A 14,838-nucleotide genomic window follows, 5' to 3' on the forward strand; every position below is an offset into this window, starting at 1 on the left:
GCATGCTCTCAGAAGAGCAGTGCAAAGGGGAGCAAGGAACAGAGGGCACACTCAAATGAGTTCTATCCTATTTTTTTTTTTAAGATTTTATTTATTTATTTGACAGAGAGAGACACAGCGAGAGAGGGAACACAAGCAGGGGGAGTGGGAGAGGGAGAAGCAGGCTTCCTGCTGAGCAGGGAGCCCGACGCGGGGCTCCATCCCAGGACCCTGGGATCATGACCTGAGCTGAAGGCAGACACTTAACGACTGAGCTACCCAGGCGCCCCCTCAAATGAGTTCTAAAGAGAACTTAATGAAAAGACTATTTACAGAGGTTAAGGCAGATTCTGGAACTAACAAGGAATGCAGAAGGCACTGAGTGATCACCAATAGTAGGAAAATCTGAAGGCTTAAAGTGGCAAGAAAAAACAGAGTAATTGGAGTGATAGCTAGAGCCACACAAGCAGAACCTGGCAGGTGCTGTAGTGACAGGTGGTTGCAGTCATTGCCACAGCATAAGGAATTATGGTTCTATAATTTTAGTTTCTCTCTCATCTTAACCTCCTGCTAGTGTCTCTCATTAGCTGACCCAACCAAAAAAGAGGGAGTTTGGGTGTTGTTATCTATACATTAGCTCCATAATGGCACAGAGAAGAGCCAAAGGAATGGATGGAATGGGTGCAAATGGAAAACACCCAGCATAATACAACCTACCTTGACTTCTCCATCAATGTTGGCTCCATCTCCATAGACTTGGCAGCCTCCCCCTCCTCAGAGCTCAGACCTGGGCCTTCCTTTTTCTCTCTCTACCATCTTTCTAAGTGATACAAAGCATTTCCATGGCTTGTGATATCACTGGTATGCTGATTACTCTTATATTAACACTAGTCCTTTCCTTGAGTCCTATGCTCAGATCCAACTGTCTTGACAGCTACTCTCAGGTGTCTCAGACACTACATTTATGACCCATCTAAGCCTGTTAATAGTCTTAATTCACACCTCCCAGTATCCAATTCATCAACAAGTCCTATTAATTCCAACACTAAAATATATTGCAAATCTCTCCATCCTTTCTCCTTGTCACCCTTGACACCACATTACTCCTGATTTCTATACCTCCCTCTTATCATCCTCCAATCCATTCTAGATTCAACAGCCAGAGGGATCATCTTAAAATGTAGACTAGGTCATGCCACGTCCCTGTTTCAACTTTCCAGTGCATTCCTCTCCTACCTCATCTTTGCCACTTTCCTACTTACTACTCTCTAGCCACACTGGCTTTATCAAGTCCTCACAGAAGCCAAACTCTCTCCTAACTCAGGGGCAACCCTCCCCCCTCCAAGTCACTGCTCCCACCTGGCCCCCATGTTTCAGAACCTGTCTCTTTTTCATCCTTTAGGGCAGCTTAAATGTCTCCACAGAAAGGTTTTCCCTAGCCACCATATTTTCATCTATCCCATTATTCCCTATTTTCTCATCTAGTTTATTTCCTTCTTACTATTAATCACACTCGAATTTTTCTTTTTATTTGTTTGGTTGTGTTTTTATCAGTCTCTCATGCTAAACTTCAAGCTCCATAAAGCAGGAATTATTATGCCCTATGACTATCTTGACACCCCTACATCCCCTCAGCCTAGTATAGTGCCTGGCATAAAACAGGTATTCCATGGGCCAGGGACTATGCTAAGTTCCATAAAAATAAGATTGCACTTAAATCTGCCTAACAACCCTACGAGGTGGATATTTTTATCATTTTCACTTTGCAAGTAAGGAAACTGAGACATAGAAAGGGTAAGCAACTTATCAAGAATCACATGTTTAGGAGGTGACAGGTGAGATTTGAACCTAGACAATTTGATGCCAGAGCCAGCACTTTTAACCACTACACAATACCTACTTCCACATTCATTTCCATGGATGAGATAATGATTGTATAAATTAATAAAGTGGAAGGATGGACATAGGTTGTACCTACAGGTCAGCATGGGGAAGTCAGAGAGGCTAGTATTGAAGGCTTCCAGTATTAAGATCTGAAGACTGATTGTACCAGGCTGACACATTGGAGAGAATATGTACCAGGCACACGGAATCATATATACAAAGACACAGAGGCAGGAGAGAGGGTTGTATGTTAGAGGGGAATGAGTGGTTCAATTTCCTTGGATTATAAAATGAGAGGAAGGGAAGAAAATAGGTAGTAAAAATTGATGAGGTTAAATAGGGACAGTTTGTAGTCAACACAAAGCAAAGATTAGGAAGTGATTGAAGAAAATCAATCAGAATGGAGACACAATTAGGTTTGCAATTTAGAAAGGTCCCTCTAGCTACATTCCTTCAAGAGAAAAAAATTTTCATGGATACCCTTGGTGTCCACTGATACTTTTTATACAAATATGTAACAAGACACAAACTCCTTAATCTTGTGCCTCTTATACAGTCATAAAACTAAAATAATCGTATATACTTTATAAGCCAAACTACAAACCAAATTAAATCTTAATTAACAGTAATTTAATGCAGTGATGTTTTACTTTAGTGAAATTGCTACTCGGAGCCGGTAGTGGTATTAACTATTTTGACACACACTCATTGGAGTTTGAAGAAAAGAAAAAAGGAGATCTGAGGAATATTGCTGGTGGATTTAAATTAGATCATCTTTAATGTCCTTCAGAAGTTATAGGTAAAGAACTTCCTTTTAAATTATATTTTGGCTGTCAAACTATACTTGGTAAAACTATTATTTCTAGAATGAGACATCTCAGATTGAACCTCAATGGATCATAGCTTCTGTGAATAAAACTGATGCTGGCAGGCTGGGTCCAGGGACCCAAAGAGGGTCTCCAGGACCAGCTAAGAGGGTCCTTGGCTTCACGCAGGATGAAAATCAAATGCAAGCCAGCAGGAAGTGATAGCAGAGTTTATTGAAGATACAGAGAGATCAGATACAGATGGAGCATCTGGGAAATTCAGAAAGAAAAGGAGCATGAGCCACGTCTTTGTTCAGGGTTTTTATTGAGGATTGTGGTCTGGCATCCAGGAACCAGTTAGAATAAAGATAAGGGCCCAGGTGTTATTCCTTGGAGCCAGAGGGTCTTGGCCTCAAAAAGTCTAGTGCTGGTGGTCTGGAATATGCATATGATAGCTTTGTCCAGTCATTCTCATCTGGTCTTTCCTTAGATGTTATCTTTTCTAAAGAAATCATTAACTTTTTGTCCCATACAACAGCGACATACACTATTTGCATCTTGAGGCATGTGTAAAGTGGACGTGCAGGTCCTAGCAAGAATAGAAGCACGAAAAGAGCAAAAACCATGTTTTTATGGAGTCCTTCAGTTTCCCGATCTTACAACCACAAGAATTTAAACTTTTTATACTTCCGTTTCTGTGTTAATCTTAAAATGCTTAATGTAGAGGCTGCTTTTATGCAAACAGGGTGAGCAATGGAATTTAGACCTTTCTAGGTTGGCGCAGCCTGGAGCAATCCCCTGGCTGAATACAGACAGGCTGATCAGGCAACCCACACAAAATATCCATAGGCCCTAACTAACCAATGGGCTACTTACAACCAGGCACAGTTACCAAAAAAGGGAAAATTCCGTAAGTTGCACACCTCACCTACCCCCTTTAAAAACAGCCCCCATCCACTGCCTCCTGGCAGACAGTCTCTTCTTTGCTGTCTTGCTGGCTCCTCTGTTGCAGTGTATTCAGTAAACTTCTATCTCCTAGGTTCTGCTTTGGGTGAATCCTTTTACCACCCCCATCGATGGCTTCCACCAGATCACTGCCCTACATTTGGGGGCCCCCATCCAATCAAGAGAGACACCACACTTAATAGAAACACAGTCTGGATCATCTTTATGACTACTTAATAACAAATTTCAATACCCACATGGCCTTTAAATTTATGAAATGATTACTACCATATCAATTATTTGGGGTTGGTATGAGGAAACAGGTGGACTTAATGTGTAAATACTGCTTTCCAATATTTCCAGATGGATGAAAGCTTAACAGATTCATGGGGCTCTACAGCAAAGAGGGTTGTTCAGTATTTCAAACGGGAAACTAGAGGGAAAATTTTAAAAAGCCTAGTCAAAGCTGAATCTACCATTTATTGAGTGCTGACAATGTTGGCAGGTACTGTGATAAACATCTTACATGCTCTGTCGCATTTAATCTTTACAAAAACCCTATGAGATTCATATTAATATCCATATCTATAAATGAGGAAACTGAGGCTTAGAGAGATAGGGTCAGACAACTAGTAAATGGCAGAGCTAAGATTGGGACCACTCAAGACTAACTTCAAGTTTATGCTCCGAACTATTAGGTAACACCACCTGAATGAAATGATTAAATAGTACTTAAGTGCTTTAGCAAAAGGTGATTTAGTATTCTTATTTTATAAATTCAAAATCATGTTGTATTATGGCAAGTAGATTATGATAGATTTGTCATTAGGATAGGTTTCAATAGATTGGTCTAGAAAACACTGTAGCAACAGGGGGTAAAGTCAAATGTAGAGGAAGAGGCAAAAAAACTTCTTTAACACTAAATATCCCTAGCAGATTTAGTAGTAATTCCTTCTATTGACATGGAAATTCCAAATCTGTGCTAATATCTCATGGAAACCAAGGTGTCAGGGAGCTGCTTTGCCACTAAATCATTTGTCTGTTTGAAGTTCAACATTTTTAGTTCTTAAAACCATGTTTGAATGTATGTTGGATTTTGTTGTTTGGATTTCTTCGGAGGAAGGAGGTTATGATCTTAAAAGAGAAATATGACCCTCATAATAAAAAAAATATCATTGATTCATTCAAGGAACCATATGAAGATGTTCTAACAGGATTAAGAGGGGTGGGAGAGATTTATTTACTCCCTGAAAATTTATCAAATTCAAATTTCAAACACTATTTTTCATTTTCCAAAACATTTAAATAGTAGCTGGCATTTTGCATTTAATAAGAGTTGGTTTAAAAAATAGTAACACTTGATCAAAAGGGGCAAAGAAATGAATTCTAAATATTAACAATGGAAACGAAAATGAATAACAAATGATGTCAAAGATCTAAAATGGTGATATAGATCAATAAGAACTGAAATTAACTTACTAGAAATAAATTAACATAAACCTTTTCAGTAATATTTGTGTGAAATTTATAAAATAAAAACCAAGGCAGAGAACAGGAGAGAGAGATCTCTTTCCATGGTCCACTACATAAATTCTCCTCTAATTCTCAGTTTACAGAAGCCAAATAATGTTTTGTCTGATGACTTCTATTATTACTATATTTACCCTACTTATTCAACATTTGCATTATTCTAGGACTTTCTTTTAAATGACGATAGCACACACATACACAAAAGGCATTAACTTTCTAATTGCCTTTCACTGGCAGATACTTAAATAGGAAAGAGAAGTTGTCACAATTGCGTTCAGATAGGTTTGACCCTTTCTAGGCTTCGTAGAAAGCGACCTAGGTGTCCGCTTCCCCGCGTTCCCCCGCCCCGCCACCACGGAAACGAAACTGCACCAGGCTCCGCCCCACCATCGGCAGAGTGAGCCAATCAAGGTGCAGCCCGGGGTGATCGCGTGCCGGGTGTCATGGCGGCCTGCAGGCATTGCTGCTCGTGCCTCCGACTTCGGCCGCTTTGCGATGGTCCCCTTCGTTTGCCAGGGCGGGATCGGGTGCTCACCCAGTTGCAGGTGCGAGCACTATGGGGTGGCGCGAGGTTCCGAGCCGTGGCCGTGGACTTAGGCAGCAGGTAAGGAACAGCGTGTGTTCTATGTCCTTTCACAAGGCGTCCTGTCCAGGCAGCCCGAGGTAAATTCATCTCCCAGGCTAGGAATCCGGCAACGCAGATCTCATTTACCCCTCTTTATCCCAAACCTAAATACCAGATTTCTCTTTCCGGGTTTGGAGTCCGCTTCCTGGCACCCTTCCCGCACTGTCTCAGACTCGTGTCCTTTGCTTCTCGGTCCTCCTTTTTACCCTGTTCCGGCTCTTTTCTCTAGCTGAGTCAGTCCACCTGACTTTCATCCCCTTTTTTTGCGGGGGACTCCTGGACTCTGAGGGGGGAAACATTTCACTTCAAGGTAATGAGTTGACAATGGATGCGTACGTCATCCAATTCAATTTACTGCCTAAATGCATGGCCAGTATGACCCTAGGTAGGAAGGGAAGGAAAACATCAATTTATTGAACGCTAGTTACGTGATACACGCTTTTTAAATCTTCAGTAAAGGTGCTGTTACCTCATTTCATAGTTAAAACAGAAGCTCAAAAAGGGTAACTTTCTCAGAGTCACCTACTTGGAGAGTAGGTGGATTTTGTTTTCTCTCCAAGCCCATACTTTTTCCATGGGTCCGTTTGCCATAATTCACATTTAAAATCACTTTTTAGGGACGCCTGGGTGGCCCAGTCGGTTAAGAGTCTGCCTTCGGCTCAGGTCATGATCCCAAGATCCTGGGATCGAGTGCTGCATCCTTGCTCAGTGGCGAGCCTGCCGTTCCCCTGCTTGTGCTGGCGTGCTGGCTCTCTCTCTCTCTCTCTCTGACAAATAAAATCTTTAAAAAATAAATAAAATGACTATTTAAAAACGGATTCTTAGAGCAAGTGAAATTGCTAATGCTTACTTTATATATCTAATTTTTCACATGTACTAAATTTTTTTACCCTAGTGTGTACAAAAAGCTGAAAAATCTGCCATTGATTACAGGTCTGCCTTCCTAACTTACTGAATGACTGATCCTGAACAAGTTACTTAGCTTTTTTGTCACAAAATAAGAAGACTGGCCTAGGTCAAGGGTCAAATTTTTCTGTAAGGGGCCAGATGTAAATACTTTAGGCTTTGTGTGCTGCATACAGTCTGTCACATAGTGGTGTATGTTTACAGACCCTTTAAAAAATGTAAAAACATAAATAACTGAAAGGCTGTACAAAAATAGGCTATATAGTTTGTTGATCCCTAGACTAGATGATCTCTAAAGCTCTTTCCACCTCTGGCATTCTCTGATTCTGATTTTTTTTAAAAGATTTTATTTATTAATTTGACAGAGACAGCGAGAGAGGGAACACAAACAGGGGAAGTGGGAGAGGGAGAAACAGGCCTCCCACGAGCAGGGAGCCCAATGTGGGGCTCGATCCCAGGACTCTGGGATCATGACCCGAGCCAAAGCTTAACAACTGAGCCACCCAGGCGCCCCTGATTCTGATTTTTTGAGGGAGAGAATATCTCTTCCATTTTTCAATGACTTCACATTCTTTGAATAAATGCCTCAGAACAGACACCCGCTGTGCATTAAACGGACCTTTTTAACAGACTCAAAGCAAGAGTAGTAGCCCCTGCCTTCCAAATTTTCCATAATCTACTTTAAATATTTCATTTATCAGTCAACCTGGATCTCTTGTAGTTAGTTCTTGAACCTGTGTCATGTTGTAACAACCAGATTCTTACATATCATACCTTCTGGGTAAATCAATTCTTCCATCTTTGTGTTAAGTTTTGTTTGGTTTTTTTTTTTTTTTTTTTTTGCAACATTTATTGAATTTGACTACTATGTACCATTCACTTTATACTTGTTACCATGTGTATTATATACAATGCTTTAGGAGACTATATACTATTGTGTTTTTCAAATGCTATACTTAATACTCAGAGTAACCTTTAAGGCAACTGTTTAATTTTCAGTTCAACAAGCTTTTATTGAGTATCTACTATGTACAGGGCACTGTAGATACAGATTCTGATAAGGGAGTAAGATAAACACAGATGCTGGGAAAATCACTGTAGGAGAGGTGTGAATGGGGTGCCAAAGGAGCACAAAGGTATATTTATCCCACTCTAAAGCTTGTCATTGAAGGTGAATCTTGAAGGGGGAAGAGGAGGAATTAGCAAGGAGAAAGTGGAAGTGCAATTACAGGGAAGTGACAGAATACATTTGAGTAGCTACAAATAACTCACTATGTATGAAGCAAAAGGTGAAATGTGAGTTTAGGGGGGGTGGAAGGATGGGTTAGCCTGGTGGCGGGTATTGAGGAGGGCACATTCTGCATGGAGCACTGGGTGTTATGCACAAACAATGAATCATGGAACACTTCATCTAAAACTAATGATGTAATGTATGGGGATTAACATAAGAATAAAAAAATTAAATTAAATTAAAAAAAAGAAATGTGAGTTTAGCATCAAAGGTAAGGCCAAGTGACAGGCAGAGGCTGACTCTTAAAGATGTTTTGGGTTTTTGTTTTTGTATTAGTGAATTTTTCTTGGTGGAGGTTGGAGGAAGTTGGTTACACTCCACATCATTCTGTAGATGTTTCTAAAAATGTTTTTTTTTTTTAAACATCTCTCTCCCTGGAATTGTACTCCCTGTGGCAGCTGGCTCTGCTCTTGCCCTTCTCTTCCTCAGCCACCTTTTCCCACCCTTCTTCCCACCAATAGAATCTCACTTCTCCTCCTAATCCTTTTTATTTATTGTTTTCAAGTGGTTTTTTTTATTAGTTATTCATTCACATTAGGTAAACAACTCACATGGCTCAACATTTTTAAAAAGCTCAAAAATCTCCTTCCGTAGCCACCCAATTCCAATCCCCAAAGGCCATATGTGTTATCAATCTTGTATGTATCTGGAGCTATTTTACAAGTAAAATACTGAAGAGTAAATTGATAAGAGGTAAAATCAATCATGATGTATAAAAGTAATAAGCCTGCACCAAAAACTGAACTAAAAGTGCATGAATAGGAAAAAATTACATGTCAGTTAACACCAGCTGCGATCATGAGATATAATGAAAAGTAACCACCTGGTTCTTTGTGTTAATATAAATTGCACACACCTGGAAGAAAAACAGTTCAAATCAGGGCAATCACCAAGGCAGGACCATAGAACTATCTGGTGGATGGCCTAGGACCCCTACTGGAGACACTGAGTAGACTCAACAGAGGGAACAAAGAAGGCAGGAGTATGTAGTGTTTGAATAAATATATAAATCCTAGTGTTGAATAAGCATATAAATGGAAGTGCATGTATGAGAATATTTGGGGGTAGTGCAGACCTGTTTGTTTTTCTCACTGATTCAGTCAGTTCCCATTCTCTGCCTGCTGATACAATTGGGAAGGGCTGGTTAGCAGAGGAGTGGGTCATCTACTCCTTGCCCCAAGCTTTGTGAGTATGTGTGCTCTCTTTGGTATACTGCTAGTCCTTACATAGGTGGGGGGCCATGTGACTGGTATTCACCAGTGGAACCTAATAAAAAGTGATACATGTCATCTGCAGGCTGAAGTATTTTATTCCAATGAAACTTACCATTATTCACAGAGAACCCATGTTCTTAACCTCTGTTCTCTACTGCCTTCTCTTGGTCCCCTGTACAAATTATATCCCTATTAAAGAATAAAGACTATCACTGAGGACATGCAAAAGAATATGCCACTGTGGGCATTCTCAAAAATTCTGGGGCAAGATTCCCATTAATGGAATAGAACTAGAGCTTTCACAGCTCCTCTTCTGTCTTGGGCCCACTTCAATTTATTTGGAGAATACTCCCCTTCCTTTCACAGGGATCACTCAGAATTTACATTATTAGAGGGAATGCTAATTCCTATTAGGTCTTGAGAAATACTGCTAGCATATTCTTACTCCGGATTAAACAAAATTTCAAGACCCCAAATTTCTATTTTACACATAAAACCTTAATATTGATTTCAGCTGTAAGTTGTGGAACTTTGCTTGAGTCTATACAATGTAACTGGCTCTGAGCATCATTCCCTCCACCTATTATGCCACCTCCAGCCTTATCTCTGCACCTCATCATTCCATCTGTCAGGGTAAACCCATTTTATTGTAGGCTGTCATCACAACATCTGTGTTGAACACTAATAGAAATCCATCTAGAATTTCTCAGATATTTCTTGTGGTTAAAAAAAAAACAAAACCTCAATTTTTCAAAGTTAGGACTGATAGTACAAGTGTACATGCTTTTTTGGCTTTCAAATTTAACAAAATGAGTCTATCTGAATAGATAAATATGCTTTTCATGAACTCAGGCTTCTGACAAGTGTTTAATGGATAGAAATATTGAGTTATCTCTTTATTTCTTTTGCATATGAAGGATAGGGCAGGCAGGGCATTAGCGTGTGTGTGTGTTTATTCAGCACTGGACCATGACAGAGTGTTTCTGAAGCAGCCTTCATAGGACAGAACATCTTCCTCAGTATCTTCAGGCGTCACTGGGTTGGTTTAGCCTCATAATACTCATGATTTTGGTTTCTTTGACAAGTTTCGCTGATCTGTTTAAAGCCTTCAATAACCTCTTTTTGTACTCTGCAGAAGCTGGGGAATAAGGCTGATAATACTGCCTATTTAATATCTATAAAGACAGCTTTATTAATATATAATTTACATACTGTACAATTTACCCATTTAGAATGTACAATTCACGGTTTTGCAGCCATCACTATAATCAATTTTAGGACATTTTCATCATCCCCAAAAGAAGCCTCAGGCCCATTAGCAGTGACTTCCCATTTCTCCCCAACCTCCATAGCCCCGGGCTACCACTAATCTAGAGACTTTCTGTCTCTTTGGATTTGCCTCTTGTGAGCATTTCATAAAATAGAGTCAATGACATATGGTCTTTTGTGACTGCCTTCTTTCACCTATTAGGTTTTTTTGGGGGTTTTTTTAGGTATGAAAATTCTTTTTTTTTGTTTTTTTTTTTTTTAAGATTTTGTTTATTTGCCAGAGAGAGATTGAGAGAGCGCACAAGCAGGGGTGAGGGGCAGAGGCAGAGGGGAAGCAGGCTCCCTTCCGAGCAAGGAACCCAATGCAGGACTCGATCCCAGGACCCTGGGATCATGACCTGAGCTGAAGGCAGTCACTTAACTGGCTGAGCCACCCAGGCGCCCCCACTTATTATGTTTCTAAGTTATATCCATGTTGTAACACATAGCAATACTTCATTTTTTTTAAACAATTTATTTATTTTTAGAGAGAGAGTGGGGGGAGGGCAGAGGGAGAGAATTTTTCAAACAGACTCTGCTGAGTGAGGAGCTTAATTTTTTGCGGGGGGAGGGGACTCAATCCCATGACCCATGACATCACAACCTGCATGGAAACCAGGAGTTAGACACCAAACCGACTGAGCCATCCAGGTGCCCCAATACTTCATTTTTTAAATGGCTGAAAAATATTCCATTGTATGCAGTGAGACCACATTTTGTTTATTCATTTATTAGTGGACATACATTTTGATTGTTTCCATTTTGGGGCCATTATGAATAATGCTGCGGCTATGAATGTTCCTATGCAAATTTTTGCATGGACATAAAAAGTTTTCATTTCTCTTGGGTATTTACCTTGCAGTAGAATTGCTAGATCGTTTGGCACTTATGTGTTTAACCTCTTGAGGAACTGCCAGATTATTTCCCAAGGGAGATGGACCATTTTACATTTCCATAAATACTGTATGAGGATTCTAGTTTCTCCTCACCAACACTTGTTACTGATCTGTTTGACTATACCCATCCTAGTAGATGTGATTTTGATTTGCACTTCCCTAGTGGCTAATGATGTTGAGCATATTTTCATGTACTTACTGGCTACTTAGAAGATTTTCTTTGTATAGACTTCTATTCAAATCCTTCACCAATTTTAAAATTAGGTTGGTTTTTTATTGAGTTATAAGTATTCTTTACATATTCTAGATACAAGTCCCTCATCAGGTGATTTGCAAATATTTTCTTTTATTCTGTGGGTTTTCTTTCACTTTCTTGATACCCTTTGAAACAAGAAAATTTTTAATTTTGATGAAGTACAATTTATTTTTTCTTTTGTTGCTTGTGCTTTTGATGTCCTATATAAGACATTGTCTAACCCAAGTTTATGAAGATTTACTCCTATGTGTTTTCCTTAGAATTTTATAGTTTTAGCTCTTACATTTAGGTCTATACTACATTTTGAGTTAGTTTTTTTTTTTATAGTTAACCTTGTTAACTTGTCTGCATATGGGTATCTAGTTGTCTCAGCACTACTGGTTGAAAAGGCTATTCTTCCCCAACCATTGACTTGTCTTGGCACCATTGCTGAACATGAATGTCTCTGTAGGCAATATTTAGGAAATTTATATTTTGTCCTGAAAGTACTGGGGGATACTTTAAAGGATTTTAAGTAGAGATATTATCCTGTTTGTCTGTTAAAAGGCTACTTTTATCAACAAGGCAAGAGATGACACACTAAACAAAGGTTGTAAATGGGAATCAACATTTAGGAACACAGCTCCTGCACCCCCAAGTACTTTATCTCTCATTCAGATTTTTCCTATGCCTTGGTTTCTGTATTTTTCCTTAAGCAGGTCTTAAATTCCCCTGGTACTTTTAATAACGATTGTGAATTCTATCCCTTTTTTGTTTTTTGCTGGGTGGGGGCCTGTGTGGCTTGGTTCTTCTATTAGAATCTTAGATTATTTTATACTGAGCTGGGATTTGTATTGATGACCTGAGTCCTTTTGTATTGAATATTTATTTTTAAACAGAAAACTAGAAATATCCTCTGGAAAACTGGCCAGATTTGCAGATGGCTCTGCTGTAGTACAGGTAAAAAGTCCACATTTTTAAATTTTCATCTTAAAAATGGTTATGGAGACTGCTACTAATTATCTTTACAACATTATGTCACTTCTTAGAACTGTGGTAGTGTAAGTTAATGCAGACCATTTCTAGTTTCAGAACCATTTCAGAGAACCAGGGAGTCAGAGGGCTGGATATACTAAATGACCTTTAAGATCTCTTTGAAACCTGGGGTTCTGTTTTATTCTGTTAATAAATTCTGTAATGTTTCTCTATAGAAAGTGATTTTACTGTTTTCTTTAATTGTGATAAATTTTTCTTTTTATATAGCCTAAATTTCTTCTTAAGAAGTAGAAAATATGATTGCTTGTGACTAAGCTAGCAGTAAGCCTTTTCTTGATTTCGTAAAAGGGATCAAGATTGGACTAGTTGTGATTAGTTATTTTCATTATCATTGTGTCATGGAATAACAGTTCTCTTTCCTTGCATTTAACTGGAGCAAGGATTCATTCACTCACTACTCATTCATTCACTACTCACTAGAGGTTAATGTCTGGTTTTTAAGGAATTTGCCCATGTTGTTGTTTATGTTTAAGTCAGGTGACACTGCGGTGATGGTCACAGCGGTCAGTAAAACAAAACCTTCACTTTCCCAGTTCATGCCTTTGGTGGTAAGTATTTGCTGATTTATCTGAACAGTAATATGGCATAAATGTAGAATTTGTAATATTTTTGTCTAATGTCTAACGAGTGCACAGTGTAAACGTCACACAACAAAGGATTTTCTTTTGTCGTTTGATACTGTCATTAAAAGAATTTAGACCAACTGCCTCATAACCAATTCTCATATTAGTAGTAAGCATGCTTTAGAATGTCCAGGTTGATAAGAACAGTGAAGTGCATGAAGATTTTGATCTTGAATAGCAGTGAATTCATTGCTTTCATAGGTTTCCCTTCAGTATGAGTTTGCAAGTGTATGTTTGGTGAAGAGTAAGGAGTGCTTTGGGAGTTTATGGCTTCTTTCTGTTATGAAAACGAGAATGCAGTTTTATGTAACAGAGTTGATACAAAAAAGGGAATGTTTGATTTGACCAGAATAAGCCACTGTGGGAAATAATGAGGCTGCGTAGTCCACTGCTAAGCGGAAGTCTTTTTAAAAATCAGTTTATTGAAATATTTCTATCAGTTTTCCCTTCCCAAAGAGATACAGAATGCTAAAAGTAAATAAAATAACCTTCATTCTTAATCTGGACCGTGTTGTTAGCAACCTCAGGAGAATTAGTATCTGTATAGTTGTTCTTGGGAAATAGTTTGTTGCCATAAAAAGGAGTCAAATGAACTTCATTTTTTTTTTCAATACTACTTCAGGTTGACTATAGACAGAAGGCTGCTGCAGCAGGTAGAATTCCCACAAACTATCTCAGAAGAGAGATTGGATCTTCTGATAAAGAAATTCTTACAAGTCGAGTAATAGGTAAGATAGTAAGAGGCATTAACTCTGTTATGCCTGTGTTAGCATTTCTTCTATCTATATTCTACAGTTCTTTTAAATTTTCTTCCATTACATTAACACTGCCTGAGATTATTTACTTTCTGTATCCCCTCACTCAGATGTGGGCTCCAGGAAAGAAAAAAGTGTTTGTTCACTACTGAATCCTGGGTACTTGTTATACTACCTGGCACAAAATAGGCATTCAGTAAATACATGTCGATGAAATGAATGAATCTCTATTGAGCATATAAATTCTGTGGCTCGTGCCTCTACTACTATGTTCAATCTACCCCTAGTATTTTTCATTTTCATATTCAGCATAGTAATTTCTGATAGCATTATATTCATCAACTACCGAAATACACCTGTAATCTTTCAAGTCTTTGACATCCTTAAATATTGTGGGATCATTTGAGTTTATAGCTCTTCTATACAGAAATTGTTAGTGTATATTTATATGCATTTTTCAGACAGAGAATACCAAGGAAAGATTTTCTTTTGGTCTGCTGCTGGCCTTAAGTCTCTTTGCTTTGTTTATATATGTAACTGATACCTATGGAACCAAAATGAAAAGTTGTTGCCCAATTTTATACTTGTGTGTTGCTGCCCTGCTAATTTTTTGTTATTAGGTCATGGTATATATTAATTGAAGCATTGATATGTATCTATGACCCTTTCAGTAAATCAGTCCAAGGGAATTTCTTTTTAACATATTGAACAGCTAGCTATAGGGGAAAAGGGCAAACTGTAAAGCGACTTTTGTCAGTACTATTTAGTGTCTTTTCTTTTTCTTT

The 14,838-nt window shown here is 38.7% G+C and overlaps 1 protein-coding gene and 1 long non-coding RNA gene across 10 annotated transcripts in view; one reads left to right on the forward strand and one right to left on the reverse strand.

The window, feature by feature from the left end:
- LOC123851291 (uncharacterized) overlaps nt 1–14,838 on the reverse strand; it is a 104,273-nt gene that overhangs the window by 35,190 nt on the left and 54,245 nt on the right. The window lies entirely within an intron of this gene.
- The window catches only part of PNPT1 (polyribonucleotide nucleotidyltransferase 1), a 45,287-nt gene continuing 35,996 nt past the window's right edge, over nt 5,548–14,838 (forward strand). For 3 of the 5 annotated variants that reach the window (XM_045884959.3, XM_064572491.1, XM_045884962.3), the window contains exons 1-4: nt 5,548–5,748; nt 12,519–12,579; nt 13,149–13,223; nt 13,921–14,026. In XM_045884959.3, the coding sequence (XP_045740915.1) occupies nt 5,588–5,748; nt 12,519–12,579; nt 13,149–13,223; nt 13,921–14,026 (403 nt within the window). In that variant the 5' untranslated portion in view covers nt 5,548–5,587. The remainder of the gene's footprint in view (nt 5,749–12,518; nt 12,580–13,148; nt 13,224–13,920; nt 14,027–14,838) is intronic. The other 2 variants (XM_045884960.3, XM_064572492.1) reach the window with 2 other exon arrangements.

Source organism: Mirounga angustirostris, unplaced genomic scaffold (assembly GCF_029215605.1).
Source record: "Mirounga angustirostris isolate CCGP_5_RB_7025 unplaced genomic scaffold, mMirAng1.0.hap1 SCAF_10, whole genome shotgun sequence".
In the NCBI taxonomy this organism is placed as follows: domain Eukaryota; kingdom Metazoa; phylum Chordata; class Mammalia; order Carnivora; family Phocidae; genus Mirounga; species Mirounga angustirostris.